A 19,049-nucleotide genomic window follows, 5' to 3' on the forward strand; every position below is an offset into this window, starting at 1 on the left:
ATGTTAAATTGATGTATTTTTTTTTTTTTTTTTTTTTTTTTAAAGAAAATGATAATGTACATTCATCATCTGTATATTCATCATCCAGTTTAAAATTTTTTTTTTTTATTTTTTTTTTTTATTATTTTAGTGAAAACATTCTTGTATGGTCTTCCCTCCTCCTCTCTCCTCCCCCCTCAAATCCCAAATGTGCTGTCAATGCTATGTAAGTAAATTAAGTAAGTAATAATATATAGCATAAAAAGGCCTGTGGTGTATCTCCCCTTAACTCGGGGGAGAGGGCTAGAGAGGGGGGAAGCTGGGGGCAGCTCAGTTGCACATTGGTCTGCTGGTCCCTGAGCACAGTGGTTCACCCAGGAGGGGGGCCAGGGGCCATTTAGGGGGAATCTGTCTGGGGATGGGCAAAAATTGACTTGGGGGGGTTGGCTGAGGTCCTGACCTCCTTGACCTCCTTTTCTCCTCCTTCCTGAAAGTTCTGACTCACCATCTGAATCATGGGGTGCTGCACATGTTAGAACACAGGAGAGTTCCACAGATTCAGCAGTTGCTTTACAGATCCAGACTAACACGATTACTTCTCCACTCAAGCCTGAAATTCTATTAAATCAGAGATAAATTTAGCTTGGTATAATTCAACATATAAGAGAAACTAACTTAAAGTTCAATAGGAAGGAGCCACAAGACAGCTTAATACCACTGTCCAGAATTGCTGGCCACCTCCTACTGGTAAGTGGGTCACACACATGACATCTCTGGAAGAACTTTGTTTTTGGAGGGCATTCAGGGAAGGATAAAAAAGGGTCATAGATGATCCTTGGGGCCCCCTTTGGGTGTGGACTGTTCATTCTCCATCATTGTACAACATTGTTTTCTCTCTTCAGGCTGATGAACTCCAACAGGGTTCCACAGTCTTGTGAATGTACTGAATGTTGTAGTTGTTTTTCAGATGATACTTCTTGGGTTTGTAGATGGAAAGGATATTCAGAGAATAAAGTGGATAGCTAGTCCCTGTTCCCAGATGGGAGAATGAGAAATTCTATGGATATAAGACTTTGCTATCATGCTTTATTTCTGTATAAACTGAGAATCTCTGTACCCAGTCCTTCAAGTTCTCACTAGAGAGAATGGTCCATTAAAATCAATGTGACTACTGTTTATGGTGCATTTGCAGGATCATTTCCTATGGTTGAAATTCATGGTCTTCTGCCAATCAGATAAATTCCCTCTTTCTCTTCTTACCACTTCAAATATGAAGCTGTTTCCAATTTCAAGGACAAAATAATGTGAACAGTACACTCCTGTCAAGCTACATAAGCAAACATAGGAGGATAGATTGTGTATGTTGTGAAAGGACCATAAATGTTAAGATATCTCTGCTACCTAATATAATAATTTTTTTTCCACAGACAATCTCATTTTAAGGCATAAATGGCTAGTCAGTTTTCAACAAATAAAAGGAAACACTATTCTAAAGAGCCTATGTTCAAACTGCAAAATTTGCTGCTGAGTGTTAGATCTGTTCCTGCATCTATGAAGTCAATGGGAGTTTTCACTTCAATGGCAGCCAGATTAGGGCCATGGTAAAAAACAGTCTGACTTGAGATTGCTGTTTGAAAATGATAGCAAACTTAATTTTGGACAACACATTCAGATGAAATGTGGCAATTTTGGTCTTGGATAAATATTCAAAAGCTGCAATTGGAACTTAATAGTCAAATAATATGAAAACATTTAATACTTCAGCTAATATCTGAGATATTTCTTTGATTTTCTGAATTTCATTTAACAAGATTTTTTCTAGAGACTTCTGAATCAATTATTTTAATGATATTGTATCCTATTTCTCTTTGCATGAGATACCTACTTATTTAAATTGCTCAGAAATTACTCAACTTGATCTTGCTTAATCATAAAAGAATTAAATACGATCTATATCACTTGATTATAGTTATGAAGCACCATCCTTGCACATCACAGAATTAATATAATAAGCAGGATGTCCAATCAATTGTATGTGCATTCAGTTTTATACCCTCGTAATAATTTCATTTAACGTTAATGAAATAATTTGCCAAAATAAATTTTTGTTTGCTGGCTTTGTCATAGAACTGACAAATCTATTTATACATAGTATTAGAGATAACAAGACTAATTGCTCTTGAACAGTATTCTTTAAAAATAAGAGGCAAATAATTGTGTATCTGGTATAGTGCACTGCAATGGTTGTGAATGTTGTGCCTGTGTTGTGGTGCCAACTTAAAGCTCACTGAAATACCAAACATTGCTCTTTCCTGTGCCATTGCACTTACAGATGCATGGTACCTCACAAACATCCTTCAGATCCTTAGTATGTATTTTTATATTCATGCATTTAATAATGAATACACCTTAACAGTTTACATCTTCAAAGTATAATACAGACATTAACCAATTACTCTTCATCTAGTCTGAAGATATGACATTATTGACCTAAAACAGTGGTTCTCAACCAGGGGTATGTGTATTCCTGGGGGTATGCAGATGTCTTCCGGGGGTTACATCAACTCATCTATATATTTGCCTCGTTTTACAGCAGGCTACATAAAAAGCACTAATGAAGCCAGTACAAACAAAAATTTCATACAGTGATTTGTTTATCCTGCTCTGTATACTATACACTGAAATGTAAGTACAGTATTCATATGCCAATTGATTTATTTTATAATTGTATGGTAAAAATGAGAAAGTAAGCAATGTTTCAGTACTAGTGTGCTGTGACAATTTTGTATTTTTATGTCTAATTTTGGAAGCAAGTAGTTTTTAAGTGAGGTGAAACTTGGGGTACACAACACAAATCAGACTCCTGAAAGGGGAACAGTAGCGTGGAAAGGTTGAGAGCCACTGCCTCAGAAATCTTAATATTCTGTATGAAATACCTGATCTGAAGCCTACTGAAGTCAGGGGAAAGACTTAGTTTTCATGGACTTTGGATCAGGCCCTAAGGCATTGATTCAGGAGAGACTCCCTATTCAGGAAGGGCACTTAAGCATGTCCCACTGAAGCCAATGCTTTCCTGAATGGGATTGTCTTAAGTAAGTGTTTAAGTGCTTTTCTGAATTGGGTCCTAAGGCTTTCACCTTGAAGAAAAGATATTTAATGCTTCCCCAGGCAGGGGGTGATGGGTAGTCCTAAACTGACAATGGGGAGTGGATAGCTGCCTATACACACTGAAATGCAAGTAGTTGCATGCTTGAAATTCTGCCTGAAAATGCACTGAGCAATTCACCAGTCAACACAAAATTGACTGGAGAAAGGGGAAGTATCACTTCAAAGTTATAGTGTCTTTCTATTTGGAATATCTCAACATAAGCTTTAGCATTGAACATCTACCACTTCCTCGGGGGTTATGAGCCGTTTAGCACTTCTGAAAAACCAGATCAAAGGCTGAGCAACCCACAATCTGTCAACTTTTCAAAATTGTGGCCTCAGTAATTTACCCTCACTAGATGGATGGCGTAAAGTAGGGAAGTAGCAGGATGCCCATCGTAACAATGGTAAACGGAGGCAGACTGGGAGACAGGACAAGAACCCAATTGCGGATCCGGTGCGTTCACCACGTGGCTCTTTTCCTCCAGCAGGCTATTGCTGCAGCGTCCAGCATGGATCCAGCTGAGGCTCTGCCAGCCCCCACGCCGTCCCGTACTCTCGCCGCAACTCGCCCCCCGAAGTACCATCAGCGGCGCCGCCTGCGTGTCCCCACCAGGCTCAGCCTCAGCAGCCGCGGGCCAATGACTCAGGCGGCGGGGCTCGCCCCGGACTTGCCTGGGGCCCGGCCCGTCCTGACGAGCAGCCAATGGGAAGTCTCCCTGGCCTCCCACACCCACTCCGGCGCCTCAGTGCGCGGGGGACCGCGTGGCGTCAGCCCGGGCCCCAACCAACCAGCGCCCGCCGCACCCAGCGCCCGCCGCCCGCTCCCTGCCTTTAAGAGCCCGCGAGCCGGAGCCGAGCGCAGCAGCTAGGGCGGCGCAGCGACTGGAGCGGGCTCTGCTCCGAGCTGTCCGGGGCCGCCGCCGCTGCTAATCCGGAGTGGGCAGCGCCGGGTCCCCTTGTCCCAGCCGCCCCGGAGAGCTGCACCGCGTCCCCCAAGCGATCTCCCCGTCCCCGTCCCCGCAGCGTTCAGGGCTCGTTCCCCGTTGCCCTCGGGGGCTCCGTGCCCCGTGAGCCGGCATGCTGGCTCTCCTGGCTGGGCTGCTGTTCTCCCTCGCCTCCGGGGCCAGCTGGCGGGGAGTGAGGGGCCAGGAGAGCCCCCCGGGGAGCCGCTTCGTGTGCACCTCCCTGCCGCTGGACGCTGCCCCCTCGGGCTGCCCGCTGCCCCCGGTGCCCATGCAGGGGGGCGCCCTCCCTTCCGAGGAGGAGCTGAAAGCCACCGTGCTGCAGCTGCGGGAGACCATCCTGCAGCAGAAGGAGACCATCGGCAACCAGCGGGAGACCATCCGGGAGCTGACCAGCAAGCTGAGCCGCTGCGAGAGCTCCCCCGGCCCCGACGGCAAGCCCGGCACTGGAGGGTGGAGGAAAGAGTTGGGCAAAGGCAAAGACACCATGGGGGACCTGCCCCGGGACCCCACTCAGGTCATCGACCAGCTGAGCCGGACCATGCAGACGCTGAAGGACCGGCTGGAGAACCTGGAGGTAGGAGATGCTCAGGGACCAGCTGGATGGGGAGCTGTCTCTGGTGCTGCAAACAGGGCGGTTGCTGCTGTGTATGTCTGTACAGCACTTTTAATCCGAGGTGCCATGTCCACGGCGGCGCCAGGCTGTAACGAATAGCCCGGGGGGCTGATGTCCCCCACTGAAAATACACGGGTCTCTTTCAGGAGGGCAACTGACGAAGTTGCTCCCAGTCACAGACTGAAAGGAACAGGCATCGCTTCCCAGCAGCTACAGATGGTTCATCCAGCAGCTGGGGCCCGCCAAGAGCCTTTATTTTGTCAGTTTCTGGGTCAATCAGCGATATAATCTCCTACCCCTCTTCTTAGGGGCGACTCTAGGGATTTGCCCTAGTGTAGTGAGAGCGAGGGCCCAGTGTAGTGAGGCATAGGAGGGGAGGTTTGAGAAGAGAACTGGATGTAGGTACTGTAATTTCTGAATAAATGGGTGCTTTAGACAGGCAATCTGCGGTGCACACCCTTGTGCTGGGTGCATGTTAAATTGTTAATGAATTCCTTATGTGTTTATTTAAAGGGGGGAAAAACACAAGTGACCCAGCAGGAGAGGCTACAGAGAATTGATTTGTTTGTTGTTTTGGTTAGTGGATAACAGAGTATCCTTCTTAATATGTCCCTGCCCTTCAAATGAATGGGAAGAGATTTGTGGGTTTTATTTTCCTGCTGTTATGAGCTTAGTATCTGTTTTCAATATTTCTAAATCTCTGCTAGTGCTGAGAACCTGCCTGCGCAGGGCTTGGAGTGTGATGCTGACATGTCCGGCCAAAGCGGCCATACGACCTTGGCATAGGGTGCTGAACAAAACAGCAAGGGCCTTGAGAAAGTTGTGAAGTGCAGGTCATAAAGACAACTCGATGTTTTAGGGAGAGCTGGTCTAGAGTGAAAGCGAGTCATTCAAAGAACTGTACAAATACAAAGCCTGATCCAAAGCCCACTGAAATCAGCATGAAGGCTCTCATTGACTTTGGATCAGGCTCACAGTTAGACAGCACTTGTGACAATGTTTACTTGGATGGAAACTTTTTTTTCCAAGCAGTGTTGGTCCCGTTCTCCCCCCCCCCCCCGCCAGACCATGGCAGAATTCTAGGGATTTTCTCCTTGACTCCATTCTGATGTATGTGATTACCAAGAGGATTTAAAATGTTTTAAGTTTGTCTAATCAGTTGTTACTAGCTATTTTTAACCAGAATGGCTGTTGAATCGGTTTTAATAATAGATCAATACAGGTCTGTCGCATCTTAGGCGCATTTAACATGCGCGATTTCAGCTTTACGCGGTCAGCAAAAATGAAAGAGAAAAAACATTTAAATACTGTTTCTGTAGTGTGGGCGATTCCGCCCGCCATTACACTCAATGTAATTTTGATTATATGCGATTTTTCGCTTTACGTGCTGACTGCGGAACGTAACCCCAGCGTAAGATGAGACAGACCTGTAGTAGAGATTTTTAACATTTTTCAAAGCACTTCCTCATTGGCTACTTCCCCACATAGGTTACAGTGCTTAGGCCTTGCCTGCTGCTGGAGATGAGGGTCTTCTGGAGTCACACTATCTTACATGTGTGGGACTGTCCCAGAATATGATCCATTTGTCTAGAAGTAAGCAGGAGGATTAATATGGTAATGGATACCTCCTTTAAAAAATAGATCCCAAAACACAGTTCTGGGAAGTAACCCACCATCTTGGAAACTCTCCAATTCACGGAAAGCTTGGTTCTCTAGAGCAGTACTTGTAGCCAAACCACTTGTATTGCTTGGAGGGCGAGCAAATTGCTTCCAGGGATAGAAATTTGGCACAGTGACTCGGCTGACCTGGCAGCTAGAGAGCAGGTAATCCTTCAGAAAAGATGGACCTCAGGTAAATTTGAAAAGATTTGGTCTGACTTTTTAGAAATCTTTGATTAATTCCTAGCAGATGGAAACTGAGATGTCATTCTTCTCTCCCCTCTGCTCTATTCCTTTCTTTCTTTACCCTCCCTTTCCATTTTTTTTGCTTTTGTTCTCTTTTGTTCTCCTCTTCTCTTTGGAAGAGAACATTCAATACAAATTAAATAAAATTTTTAAAAGGGCTGCTTCTCAAGGACAGCTTTTCCTGTTTAGTGTAACATTCAGTCTCTTAATATGATATTTATTGAAGCATCTCATGATAGCATTATAACTTTGGTGGGGAAAAAGAAAGCTTTGGCAATAAAATGCCTGTAGAAGATAAAACTTGGTTTTTAGCTGTAATTTAAGTAAATCGGTGTCATTTGGGATAAAGGCTATCCCACTTTGACAACTTAAACAAATAATTTTCATAATGGGTCACTTTTGGAGTTGATTTAATGAAATATCTGAAATCGTGTTTAATAAATCATTCACTACTTACCAAATTAAAATACCCAAAATGTCTATTTTGATTTTTAAAGTAATCAAAACATTTTCTTGGTTTAACTCTGGTTTAGTGTCTGGTAAATGTCACTTTTAATTAGTTGAATTGACTTATTATTTTTTTAAATGTGCAACATGTTGCACATTTGAAATACATCAAATTTGGCTTCTTGAATTTATTTTATTGAACTACCTTTCTTAAATGTATGACCTTTCAGTGATCTGAAACAAGGGAAGCATTAAACAAATATATTGGTATTAAAGAAATGAGTCTGGTTTTTTTTTTCTAACCTGATGAAAGGTTTGAACATGACGTTGCTTTTTAGCATTTCTATTATACTTTCAGGAGAGCTTAGTGTTCTGGGTTTGAAAACTGCTTTCTTCCTTGGTCATGAGCAGACCCACATTTCACAATTTTTGCTTTTTCAGATATGGCATAAAATCTTTTCTTTTTTCCTTGAAGCACCAACTTCGATCCAATGTGTCATATGCAGCCCTGCCTAATGAGCTTCGAGAGATGCTTCAAAGGAGGCTTGGAGATCTAGAGCGCCAGCTTTTAAGCAAAGTGGCTGAACTTGAGGATGAGAAATCCCTGCTTCATAATGAAACTTCAGCCCATCGGCAAAAGACAGAAACAGCCCTGAGTGCATTGCTAGAAAGAGTTTCTGAATTAGAAAAAGGTAATTTAGAAACAGAATTTAAAGCCTTCTTTGCATGTTGCTGCTTAGTTTTCCTCCTCTTCTGCTGCAGTACTAGAACTGTGCCTCTTAAGAGACAGAGCATGGTCTTATGCTGAGGGACTGTACTATGTATTTGGAGATTTGGGTTCAATTCCTGCCTCGGTCACAGACTTATTGGACAAGTGACTTTGTCCATACAGTTTCTCATCTCTAAACTGGAAAAAATACTAGGTGTTTTCCCTTAAAGTTTGTTGGATGCTAAGAAATCTATAGATATGGGGGCCATGTAAATGGAGGAGGCAATTCTCCTCAAAGGTGCTTTTGACACTTTGTTAGCTCGCATGACTTTCAGTGCAGATAAAATTAGTGAACACAAGTTGCCTATTGGTATAGGCTGCTGCAGCTAACTTCACTCTCTAGATCTTCAGCCACTAATTATGCCACTAGACCCTTTCCACTTTTTTTGTTGACTACACACTTGAGACAAAACCTCTGGTTTTCCTTAGTGGTGAATATGCCTCTGAGATTCAGCAGATCTTGAAGCATGTGTCCTATCCCAAATGTGCAACCTTCAGGTTTTACAGTGGATTACAATGGTGCCACTGGGAGACACACTTAATTCTAATAATTTAATCAGACATTTAGATTAATTATTACTGGGGAACTGCATGTGTGAGTAGAGTCCATTTATTTAACTTACAAATGCATGTGGCAATGAACTACAAAATGAAACTGTCTGCAAGGACAATATACCTACAGAGAAAAGCACAGCATTAGATTATCCTTAAATATGTTTATATAAACAGCAGATTTGGACAAGGACTTGCTTGGATGAATGGGCTGTCCGCTTAAAAACAAATTGCAGTGGGTATACTTTCAAAAACGTGCAAACATACACATCTCACGAATTTTAAACTACAGACTAATGGATCCATTTGTGTAGTGCTGGGCATATTCTTTTCATTTTAAAAAGAATGTGCAAAAAGAGATGTCTGGTCAACTTAACAGTTTCCCAATATCAAAGCTAAAGTCTCAGCTGCAGTGAAAATGTCTGAGATGCAATAAGCTTGGAGCAATGAACCCTTCCAAATTAACAAGTTTCTCTTGAATCTTTTTGATGAAGACTCTGCTATAAAAGTGCCTTGAATTGCAAACTCACTGACACTTGTAATATTGGGCCAGAAATAGTGTGTCCCTGTAGGACACAGGTCTTCCGAGAGAGAAGTAAGAGTCAATATCCAGTGCTTATAACTCTCTGGGGGACTAAAAACAGCTGAGAGAACTTTTTTAAAAAAGCTGATCTCCAAAGATTTCTAAGGAGTTGAAGTGTTTGGGGCCAGGAATTGGGAGATGTGGGTTCTTATCCTGGCATTGTTGTTGCTTTTCTCTGCAATTTTGAGGCAACTCACTTAGCTTTTCCTGTGCCTCACTTTTCTCCTGTAAAGCGGAGGATAATACTTGCTATGTTTAATTCTTGAGACTGTTGAGAAATTCAGCCCATTGATGTCTGTGAAGCCCTTTGGGATGTTGTAATGAGAGAAGCAGTACAAGTGCCAAGTATTAATCATTTCATTTCAAATGCTGATCTGTTTGTAATCTATTTCTGGGCAATAGACTCAGCCATCCACAGTGCCATAAGCTCTCACTGGACCTTACATTTGTCCTGGCAAAAGACAATCTTTTGTAAAGGGTAGTAGTAGGCTATGGAAGAGTTCTGACTGGCTCCTGATTTTGGTATGGAGGTGTTACAGATGACTATGGTCTCCCGGGACTTGCCTACCTGATGAGGTAATGAGCACTATGGGGGTGTGATTTCTAAAGCGCACTGTGTGGCTCATTAATTGGCCTGTATAGACCCTGCTGGTGCACACCAAAGGCTCCTTAGGGCATTTTAACGTAGTGCTATGTTAAAATGCACCAGGGAACACTTAGTTAGACTGCAAGCCACCGTCTCTTACCACGTGTATGTAACCTAGCACCTACTGTTACAGCTGAAAATGTCTGTTTCTTTGTTAGTTAGTATAGTCAGGGCTGGTAGCACCACCTATATGAAAGGCTGCCTGACACTCCCCTGTTTTTAGTTGCTTTTGGCTTTGCCAAACAACAGTTTGGGGTTTGCAATTTTCCAGATCCGCTTGAATGGCTTTGAATTTTTTTTTTTTGAGAACTTCAGTCAAAGATCAAGGGTAGGGGAAAATACACTGATTTGGCCATGTTAAATTCTAGCTCCAGTTCCCCATGCTTTGGAGAAGGGGCTTGAAATTTGTCAGGGGCGTGGCCTTTGTGTCAAAGATGGCCAGATTTTCAGGGGGACATCAAAAGGCACAAGTTATACATCTCTGAAAAATCAGTTTGCACATGGTTAGTGGAGAATTCTTTGATTTGTAGCAGTTACATTTTTTTTGGAAGATACCATCCTCACTGAGCATGCTTGGCACACCTACTGACCAGGCTGGGCATGCAGTATCCTCTGAGACAAACTGAGCATGCTCCCTCCAGCCCATAGCTACAGGGTGAAGCTGGACTTTCCCTGTAATCATTGCTCCAAGCTGCTCTGGGCATGGCTGAGGCCAGGCACTGGAACCGAGAGCAGGGGGCCTGTCTCTCCTGTGCTCTTGGTGACCGTCCCACCTTTGCCTGGCTGCTAACCAGGGGAAGGTGGATCTGCATGCAGCAGGGACAGAAACAAGACTAGGGGAAGGGAAAGGAGTTGATTAGGGCGAGGAGTCTGAGACTGGCTCCGGAAGGAAGGGGAAGAAACCAGGACTGGTTGGATAAGGAGAGTGGGACTAGGAGGCAGTGAGAAATGGGGTGAAGTGGGAGAACCAGAACTGGGAGTGGTGGGGGGCACAGACTAAGTCTGGCTGACAAGGAGACTGGGACTGAGAACCAGTGTGTCAGGGAATTGGAAGGAACAAGGGAAGAGGGGAGGGGAAATGCATCCCAGCTCCTTCTCGTGTGTGTGTGTGAACTGGGATTGGCTGGCCAAGAGACAGTAAGAAGCTGTGGTGGATTATGGGTAGGGGGAAGACTGAGATTGGATAAGGAACCTGAAGAGGGAGCCTGGGCCTGGGAGGAGAGATCAAAAGAGGAGTTGGGAGGGGGGAACTAGGCTGGGCAAGGAGACCAGCACTAAGTGTGGGGAGGGGAAGAGATTGGGGGTGTGTGACCGAGACCTAGGACTGAGATTAGGGCGGAGATGAAAATCTTGAGTAATGGAGACTGGGAATGGTAGGCAAGGAGAATGAGCCACTGGTGGGGGAGAGTAGGACAGGGGAGGGGATCAAGCTTCTGGGGAAAAGGTACAGACTCTTCTGTGCCCACTAGGGCACCCCCCAGCCCCTCCAGAGCCTGGAATGGAACCCAACATTCCGAGTCTCGCCATTCCTCTGCCGGCAGCAAATATCTGTGAAATGCGCCGGCAAAGTGTGTGTCAACCCTCTCCAGTGCTGGTCCACATAGTGGATGGTTCCTACTATTGCTATCAGTTGCTTTGTTAGCACAAGTGGCAGAGGTCTGTGTGGTGGATCTAAAAGTTCCCTGCTGATTATGATGCCAGGTAGTAGCATTTCTGAGTGTTTTATTCCAGTTGGGTTTTTTTTAAAAACCTAGGAAATTATAAAAACCCATGTTAGAAGTCAAGCACACAAGTTAGGAAATACCAGAATTAAGATTGCACAGGCAACCCTAATTTGGCCCCCTTGTGCATAATGTGCTAGGATACTGTCTTTAATTGCATGCTCACATATTATTGTTTCCACATGATCCGTTCCTTGTTCAGTGCACAGACTAGACCTTCTCTGGGGATGAATTGGGGTTGTGTAGTGAAGGAGGCTGTTACAGAAATTGGAAGGTGTGAGTAAATAAGGCAGAGGACTTCAGGAGGAATAAAGAGAGTCTCATGGATAAGGCAATTGTATATTGCCTTGGAGAACTGGATTAGATTCCTGCTTCCTACATATGTGATGCTGAGCAAGTCAAACCACACTTTTCACAAGGTGTCATGAATTGTTTTCCTCTTTTTTTTCTGAGTGCCCAACTGGACCCTGGGGTCTAATTAGCAGAATTGCACTCACGGCTGTAACTGAAGGCAATGGGAGCTGTGTTTTAGCATTATATAGCATGTTAAAGTATTAGAGCTCATCAAAAACATTTTTACAATTTTCCACTGGACAATGCCATTTAGTCAAAATCAAAATGTATTGTAGTAATATGTTGGTTTTTGATTAAACTTTCAACAGGAAACAGTTGAAATAATTCAATGTCAATTTTGTTTTGTCTCTTCTATTACATTAATATACATTATGTTGTATAATATATACATATATTAAAATTAATATAATAAAAGATGAAATAAACCAACATTATCAAAGAGAAGTGTCCTTGATGGTGCCAATTTTTGTGAATTTTCATTCTGCTGTAAGCTTCAAACTTTTTTCATTCCAGTTCAGAATGAATCTTTTTTAAAAAAAAAAAACTTCCCACAGAACAGAACTAGTAGGCCTGATTGGAAACCATGTACTCTGAGTTATCTGGACCTAGTCATTTCAAATTGGTCTCCCAGACCTAGTGACTACTTTCCCCTTAATCTCTCTGCTTTTGGTCCTCATCTCTAAAATGGAGATGATACCACCTCACCTTGCAGGGGGTTTGTAAAGACAAAATAATGTTTGTGAAGCACTCAGATACTACAGTGGTGAGTGCCATAGAAAAGGCCATGTGGGAGGGGGAATAATTTAGTTTTTGGAGTTGCCTTTGAATAATGGGGAGTAAATAAGGCCTAGGCCACACATTGGACAACAAGGAGAATTCAACATATTGAATAGCTGCTTATTGAGCGCTGTCCCTTCTGTGCACTGAATGAGGCAGGAATCCTATGGAAAAATAGTATGTGATCATATAATTAAAGACTCTATTATAACAGACACACAAGGGGGACAGATTGTGCAACCTTAATGTAGGTCTGTGGAACCTTAATGTACTTTGAATGTAGTTTGCGTGTAATTCCTTAAATCAGTCAAAGTTAGAAAATAACTTTAGCTTTAGCTAAGAGACTGTCATTTTAAACACATGTAAAGCTTTTTCTCTTTCTATAACCATAGGAAGCAGTGCATTTAAATCACCGGATGAATTCAAGGTCGGTCTCCCTCTTCGCACAAATTATTTATATGGGAAGATCAAGAAGACTCTGCCAGAGTTGTATGCATTCACTGTGTGCTTGTGGCTGAGGTCGAGTGCTTCTCCTGGAATTGGAACACCATTCTCCTATGCTGTCCCTGGGCAGGCTAACGAAATTGTTCTGATAGAGTGGGGCAATAATCCAATCGAATTGCTAATTAATGACAAGGTGAGAACTAGCTACTTTTCTTTCTAGAATATACAGCCCAGGTAAAAGGAGATGTTTTAAGGCCTGATTCTGCACTCTAAAAATCTCCAGTAACTTTTCCCATTGACTTCAATGGCAGCAAGATCAGGGCACTAAAGTTTTTAAAATAAAAAATGCACATACTTTCATTGAATGGCTTTGAATAAAATTAGGTGATGCTTTTGTTCATGAGAACAGGTAATGTGGTATGGATATGCTTCACCTATGCTTGTACATTAAAATTACAAACATTTAAGTATCCTGGGTCTGAGTCTCCTCTCATTCACACCATTTTAAATCAGGAGTAACCTCTTTGAAGTAAAACCAGTTTAGAGCCTGTATAAAAGATTATAGTCAAACCAATTCTTTTAAAATTAATAGGAATTTAATATCAGACTCAACGTAGCATAAAATTAACCTGAGAGCAAAGAGACTAAGGCATATGTCAAGACATTATGAATAGTCTAATGACTAGGTCTTCAATTTATGTCAAACTTTTCCAACTGTTATCTTTGTCTATAAGAAGTTTAATTATCAGGGACCTCTTCTACGAACTGTCAAACATGCACTAATGGTGCTCAGCACACTGCAGAATCAGGCCTGAGAAGAAAAGAAATACTAAAACCCAATGTTTCAAAATTGTTTAAGTACCCTGAACGTCTCCCCACCACTCCCGGTTTGGGTTAGATGTCAAAAGAAATTGATTTAGAACTTGTACACCTCAGATTAAATCCTTACACTATTTACAGGGAGGAGGGATCGCTCAGTGGTTTGAGCATTGGCCTGCTAAACCCAGGGTTGTGATTTCAATCTTGGAGGAGGCCATTTAGGGAACTCGGGTGAAAATCTGTCTGGGGATTGGCTCTGCTTTGAGCAGGGGGTTGGACTAGATGACCTTCTGAGGTCCCTTCCAACCCTAATCTATGACTCTACCTGAGCAAAAATTAGATTGTTGAATGGCTGAAGTGGAGCTGATCAAAACTTGGCATCAGGAACTGTTCTTTGTGTGGGTTTTTTTAAGTTTCAAACACCTAATCCCTGGGAGTGTAGTGATAGGGTTGCTAAGATACCTACAATACAAATCAGATGGTTCATGGTCATGCAGTGGGTTAAGTATTGCTTATTAAAAATTTTTTTTTTTTAATTTTGGCTTGTGCATGTGTATGTGGAGGAGGGGGAAGGGAGGTTAGAACTTGCTTATCTCAAATACTAAAATGTTCTTGTTAGCCTACACTGTTAACTGCTTGTGTAAGGCTAAAAATGTTCTTCTGCCCTAAGGGTTGATCCAAAGTTCACTGAAGCCAGTGAGTCTTTCGATTGACTTCAGTGTTGGATTATGCGGATAAAGGGGCCTAATCCTGTGCCCTTTGAAGCCCATAGTAAAGTTCCCATAGACAGCTAGAGTAAGAGGGGCTCAGATTTTTCTCAGCAAATAGAGTGCAGCAGTATTTTCTACAAATGCCACAGGCAAGCCCCAGGATTGAAGACAGACAATCCTAGCATGAAAACTGAATGGAAGGTTAGGGCTAAGCATGAAGGGATTTAAACAACAACAAAGAAATGCTATAGACTAACATGCAGAATCAGCAGGAATAATGGTAGCCCAGGCTCTCGTACCTGTGGTATTTAACCATAGCTGGGGCAGAAAACATGTCCTTCTTGCTGAATTTCCAGTGCAAGGAATGTATCTCCACCCCTTCTTTTTATTGAGATGATTGTCTTTTTAGCCATTTGCAGTATAGCTGCAAATGTAGAATTACTGATGTTAAATTTTTCAGTGGGAATGAATGTTTGTCCTGTATCAGTCTATGAAGACACTGGAATAGTAATGAAGCCTTGGTCCTCGAATAATGGCCATGGGCTGGCACTGCCAGACTCAGGCCTCCATCATTGATTATTGTTATCTACATGCAGGTTGCCCAGCTTCCTCTGTTTATTAGTGATGGAAAGTGGCATCATATCTGCATCACATGGACCACGAGAGATGGCATGTGGGAGGCTTTTCAGGATGGAGAGAAACTTGGCACTGGGGAAAACTTAGCCCCTTGGCACCCAATTAAACCTGGAGGGGTTCTGATTTTGGGTCAGGAGCAGGTGAGTTGAAGAGAAATTTTTCTAGTAAAAACAACCAAATCTCCCACCCTTCTCTAAGAGCAGAAATTAAAGAAACCTACTGTTCATAAATAAAGGGAAATTGGAATTACCGGACTGCTATTGTCCAGTTATAAAATACCATTCCCCTTTCTCCGTGTGTAGCACCTGAGAGATGCATGATTAAGCAACAGATGTTTGGTGGAATCAGTACCTATTACCATGCTGTATTTGTCTTCATTAATATATAATGAAATATTTCCTATTGCAAGTCTTAACTTAATGCTAAAATATGAAGCACTGGCTCTGTTACTTTTGCCCGTGATCTGACTAATGCCTTGAATATGAATCCTTTGAAGCTGATTGCTGGTAGCTATATGGATGCTGGATACGCTATGGAAATAGGCTGATTTGGACCAGTTATGATGCATCTGAACATAGTGATGAGCAGCTGCCTGAAATGGTGGTTACTGTACCTCCAATCTTAGGGCCAGACACAATTTGGCCCTCTTTAGGGGGAGAGTGCAGGGAGCCCCTTCCTTCTCTTTCCACCCTCTTCTTCTTAGCTAGACTATTGGCTCTGTTGCTCTATGAATGCATAGAGGAATCCAACTATTATGGCAACTGAGCACTAAGCCCCAACAGGGCATAATGGAGAGGCTTGTGGCTGTGTCCAGGATCCCTTCCTGCCTCAGCCCAGAGGTGAAGCCACTGGAGGCTGAAGCACATGCTATGCCTTTGTAAAGGGGCAGAATAGGCCACTTTTCACTGTAATACTTACAGCCCTCCAGTCATGCTTTGTTGACCAGTTATAGGTCATCCAACCACTAGCTATACCAGGGATCTCAAACTCAAATCATTGAGGGCCCCATGAGGACTAATACATTGGCCCAAGGGCCACATCATTGCCACCTTTTCATATAAAGGTACAAAAGCCTCCCACCATTACACCCCTTCCATGAGGCCCTGCCTCTTCTCCACTCCTCCCCTGAGCGCGCGGCTCCCCACTCCTTTCCCTCCCTCCTGGAAAGCACCCAGAGGTAGGTAGAGGAGCTTGGTGGCTGGAGGAAATAACTACACAAGCTGCATGTTTGAGACCCCTGAGCGATACAGTGACTTATGTAACTAACCAACACGCTGTGAATTGTGATATTTGAATATTGGCAATGGCCTTTACTAATTTTTTTGTAAGACAAGGTATCTTGCTATGAAATTTGCAAATAATATTACCTAAGGAATAAATTGACAGATTTTCGTGATCTGCTTATGAATTGAAAAGGAAACGAGAGTCAATGAAATTATTGGCTGTAACCGAATTGCTCCTTGACCATGTCAGACTTGCTGCATAGTAGAGGCGCAAGTTCAGCATTAAAGCACTAGCAGAGCTCTTCTGTGAAGCTTTCCCTCTGCCTGCTCATACTATACTTGGCTCCAATCTGTACAATCAACTTGCTGTATAGTCATGCTAACTCAGTGTAGCTCTTTGCCTCTTCCTGGTGGCTGGACCACTTAAGGAGTGAGACTGCTATTACCTGCAACACAATGGTATTAGTCCTTTAACACCAGCAATAGATGCTACGTTTCTTTTGAAACCCAGAGGTCCTGGTTCAATCCCTGCAGATGACTGGTCATGGGGCATGTTATATTTACTACTATAATTGCCTCACAGCTCAAAGCACTCTTTACACATGCACAGTTATCACTGAAGTTAACAAAATCAGGTGAGCATGAGTAGTTCCTCTGATTTACAAAGTGGCCCTTTTGCTATTGGAAATGGCATTCACACTCTTGTGATACAGCACACCAGTTCTTTGAGACATGAGCTTCTAAATCTTTAAAAGAGCAATATTTTATGAAAAGTAAAACAAAGCCCATTTAGAAATCTTGGTAACTAGCATTTTGCATTTGCATTTCTCCTATTGCGGGTAGTGTGGGTGGCTTTTTTTAATTTTAAAGAAGCACATGGAAAAACCTATTCAATTAATTCTTTTTTTTTAAATATGCATAAAGGACACGGTTGGAGGAAGATTTGATGCAACTCAAGCCTTTGTTGGGGAGATGAGCCAGTTCAATATATGGGACAGGGTCTTAAAAGCAGAAGATATCATGAATATTGCTAACTGCTCTACCAACATGCCTGGAAACATCATACCCTGGGTTGATAACAATGTTGACGTATTTGGAGGTGCAACTAAATGGCCCGTGGAGACATGTGAAGAGCGTTTGCTAGATTTATAGCTACAATCATTTTTCTATTTAAGTGCCCCATTTTATTAGGACAATTTCTTGTAAGGTCTGTCACACTTATTTCCCCACCAAATGAATTGGGGGAAAAAATCCTGAGTAAACTACTTGGGTACAAATAAAGCTGGTAGTTCTTGGCATGAATCCTGAAGATGAAAGAGGCACCTGTTGGCTCAAATAGCAGTTGTCTTAAGGCAGATCCAAAGGCACCTATTGAGTTCAATAGGCTTTGGATCTGGTTCTTGCTTGGTACACTAATTCTTCTGGGGGAATATCTCCTGCAAATGTTACCTATATCAAGTGGCAGAATTTCTCCTCCCTGATAACATGTGATACAAACAAAGCACAAAGCTTTTTAAGAGGCAAAACATACACCTTGGTATTGAATCTTCCCCCCCACCTCTATTCAATACTTTCTTTTACAACCTTTTTAAAGAAATTAGGTAATCCTTATACTACATTTACCACATCTTAATTCAACACACCTGAGACCTGCAGATAGTAGCAGAATAGCCACTACCCGCATTACAGAAGGTAACTGCTTTACAATTTAGACAAGCTAGAATTCTTGTCTTGTGGTATGTCATGACCTAAACACTCTGCTTCCTTCCCCAGACCTGAAGAAGAGCTCTGTGTAGCTCACAGGTTTGTACCTTCAACCAATAGAAGTTGGTCCAATAAAAGATAAACACCCCACTCCATCCCCATCTTGTTGCCTCTTTTAGGTCTTGAGAGAGACCATAATATGATGCAAATGCTATTCCACTCCAAATTCAGAGACAGAGCTAGATACTCAGCTGATGTAAATCAGCATAGCTCCATCGATTTCATGGAGCCACATCAATTTATACCAGCTAAGGTTCTGGCCCCCAGTCTGTATGTGTTCCCTCTGCCCCTTCCCAGTCCCATGGGTAAGGTGATGGTTGAACGACTGTACTCCTATTCCATGTAGGTTGATGAGTGTGCTGCATTTTTCTCTCTGAATTCTATCACTCTAGTCTGTTTTTTTTCCTCTTCTAAATACATATAAAATGTTTCTAAGTGAATTTCAGTTTTCTTTTGCTCTGAAAGGCCTTTTTATAAGCAAGTGCCAAAGTTCAATTTCCATTTGCTGAGAATCACTATATATATATTTTTCCAACAAGTCTCTATTGCAGAAACTTCCTGTGTTATGATGGTCCTATGTGCTATGACTAATGTGCTGGCTTTCAATTCTTGTTGATTGTCATGACTTCTGTAAGCATTGAGCTGACTTTATAAAGTATATTTTGTTATGCTTTTTATTCTTTCTCAATACTCTGGAGACAGAGTTGTATTTTCTTGGTATTGGTGACTCTTTAGTTTGTGGCTTGCAGATAACTTTTTCTGGTACAGTACATATGCGAATACGCTTTGATTTAAAGAAAAGTGATTTTTAAAAGAGGAAGTTTATAAAGTTAAATATCATATTTTATTTTTCATGTTTTGAATTGTAAGAATCTCTATAGTGACAGTTCCATTTGTTGGATAAAATTACATAATCCCACTAATATGTAGTATGTTCTTAAAGGAAAAATTCTTATAATTTTTAATTAAAAAATGCACTGTAAAATCAGTTC

At 42.3% G+C, this 19,049-nt stretch overlaps 1 protein-coding gene across 1 annotated transcript; it reads left to right on the forward strand.

Moving 5' to 3' along the window:
• Window positions 1–4,007: 4,007 nt before the first annotated feature.
• Window positions 4,008–18,165, forward strand: NPTX2 (neuronal pentraxin 2). The gene is made up of 5 exons (XM_039490211.1): window positions 4,008–4,668; window positions 7,535–7,751; window positions 12,854–13,098; window positions 15,031–15,210; window positions 17,218–18,165. Exons 1-5 carry the CDS (start codon window positions 4,207–4,209, stop codon window positions 17,443–17,445), a joined length of 1,332 nt encoding a protein of 443 aa, XP_039346145.1. The 5' UTR covers window positions 4,008–4,206; the 3' UTR covers window positions 17,446–18,165.
• The last annotated feature ends 884 nt before the right edge of the window (window positions 18,166–19,049 follow it).

Source organism: Mauremys reevesii, linkage group 10, assembly GCF_016161935.1.
Source record: "Mauremys reevesii isolate NIE-2019 linkage group 10, ASM1616193v1, whole genome shotgun sequence".
NCBI lineage: Eukaryota > Metazoa > Chordata > Testudines > Geoemydidae > Mauremys > Mauremys reevesii.

What these genes read in the sequence shown, in the direction of transcription:
- NPTX2 (XM_039490211.1), top strand. Translation starts at nt 4,207, where the DNA reads ATGCTGGCTCTCCTGGCTGGGCTGCTGTTCTCCCTCGCCTCCGGGGCC. An exon ending in ACCGGCTGGAGAACCTGGAG is followed by an intron (nt 4,669 to 7,534) that starts GTAGGAGATGCT and finishes TTTTCCTTGAAG; the next exon opens with CACCAACTTCGATCCAATGT. An exon ending in TGATTTTGGGTCAGGAGCAG is followed by an intron (nt 15,211 to 17,217) that starts GTGAGTTGAAGA and finishes ATATGCATAAAG; the next exon opens with GACACGGTTGGAGGAAGATT.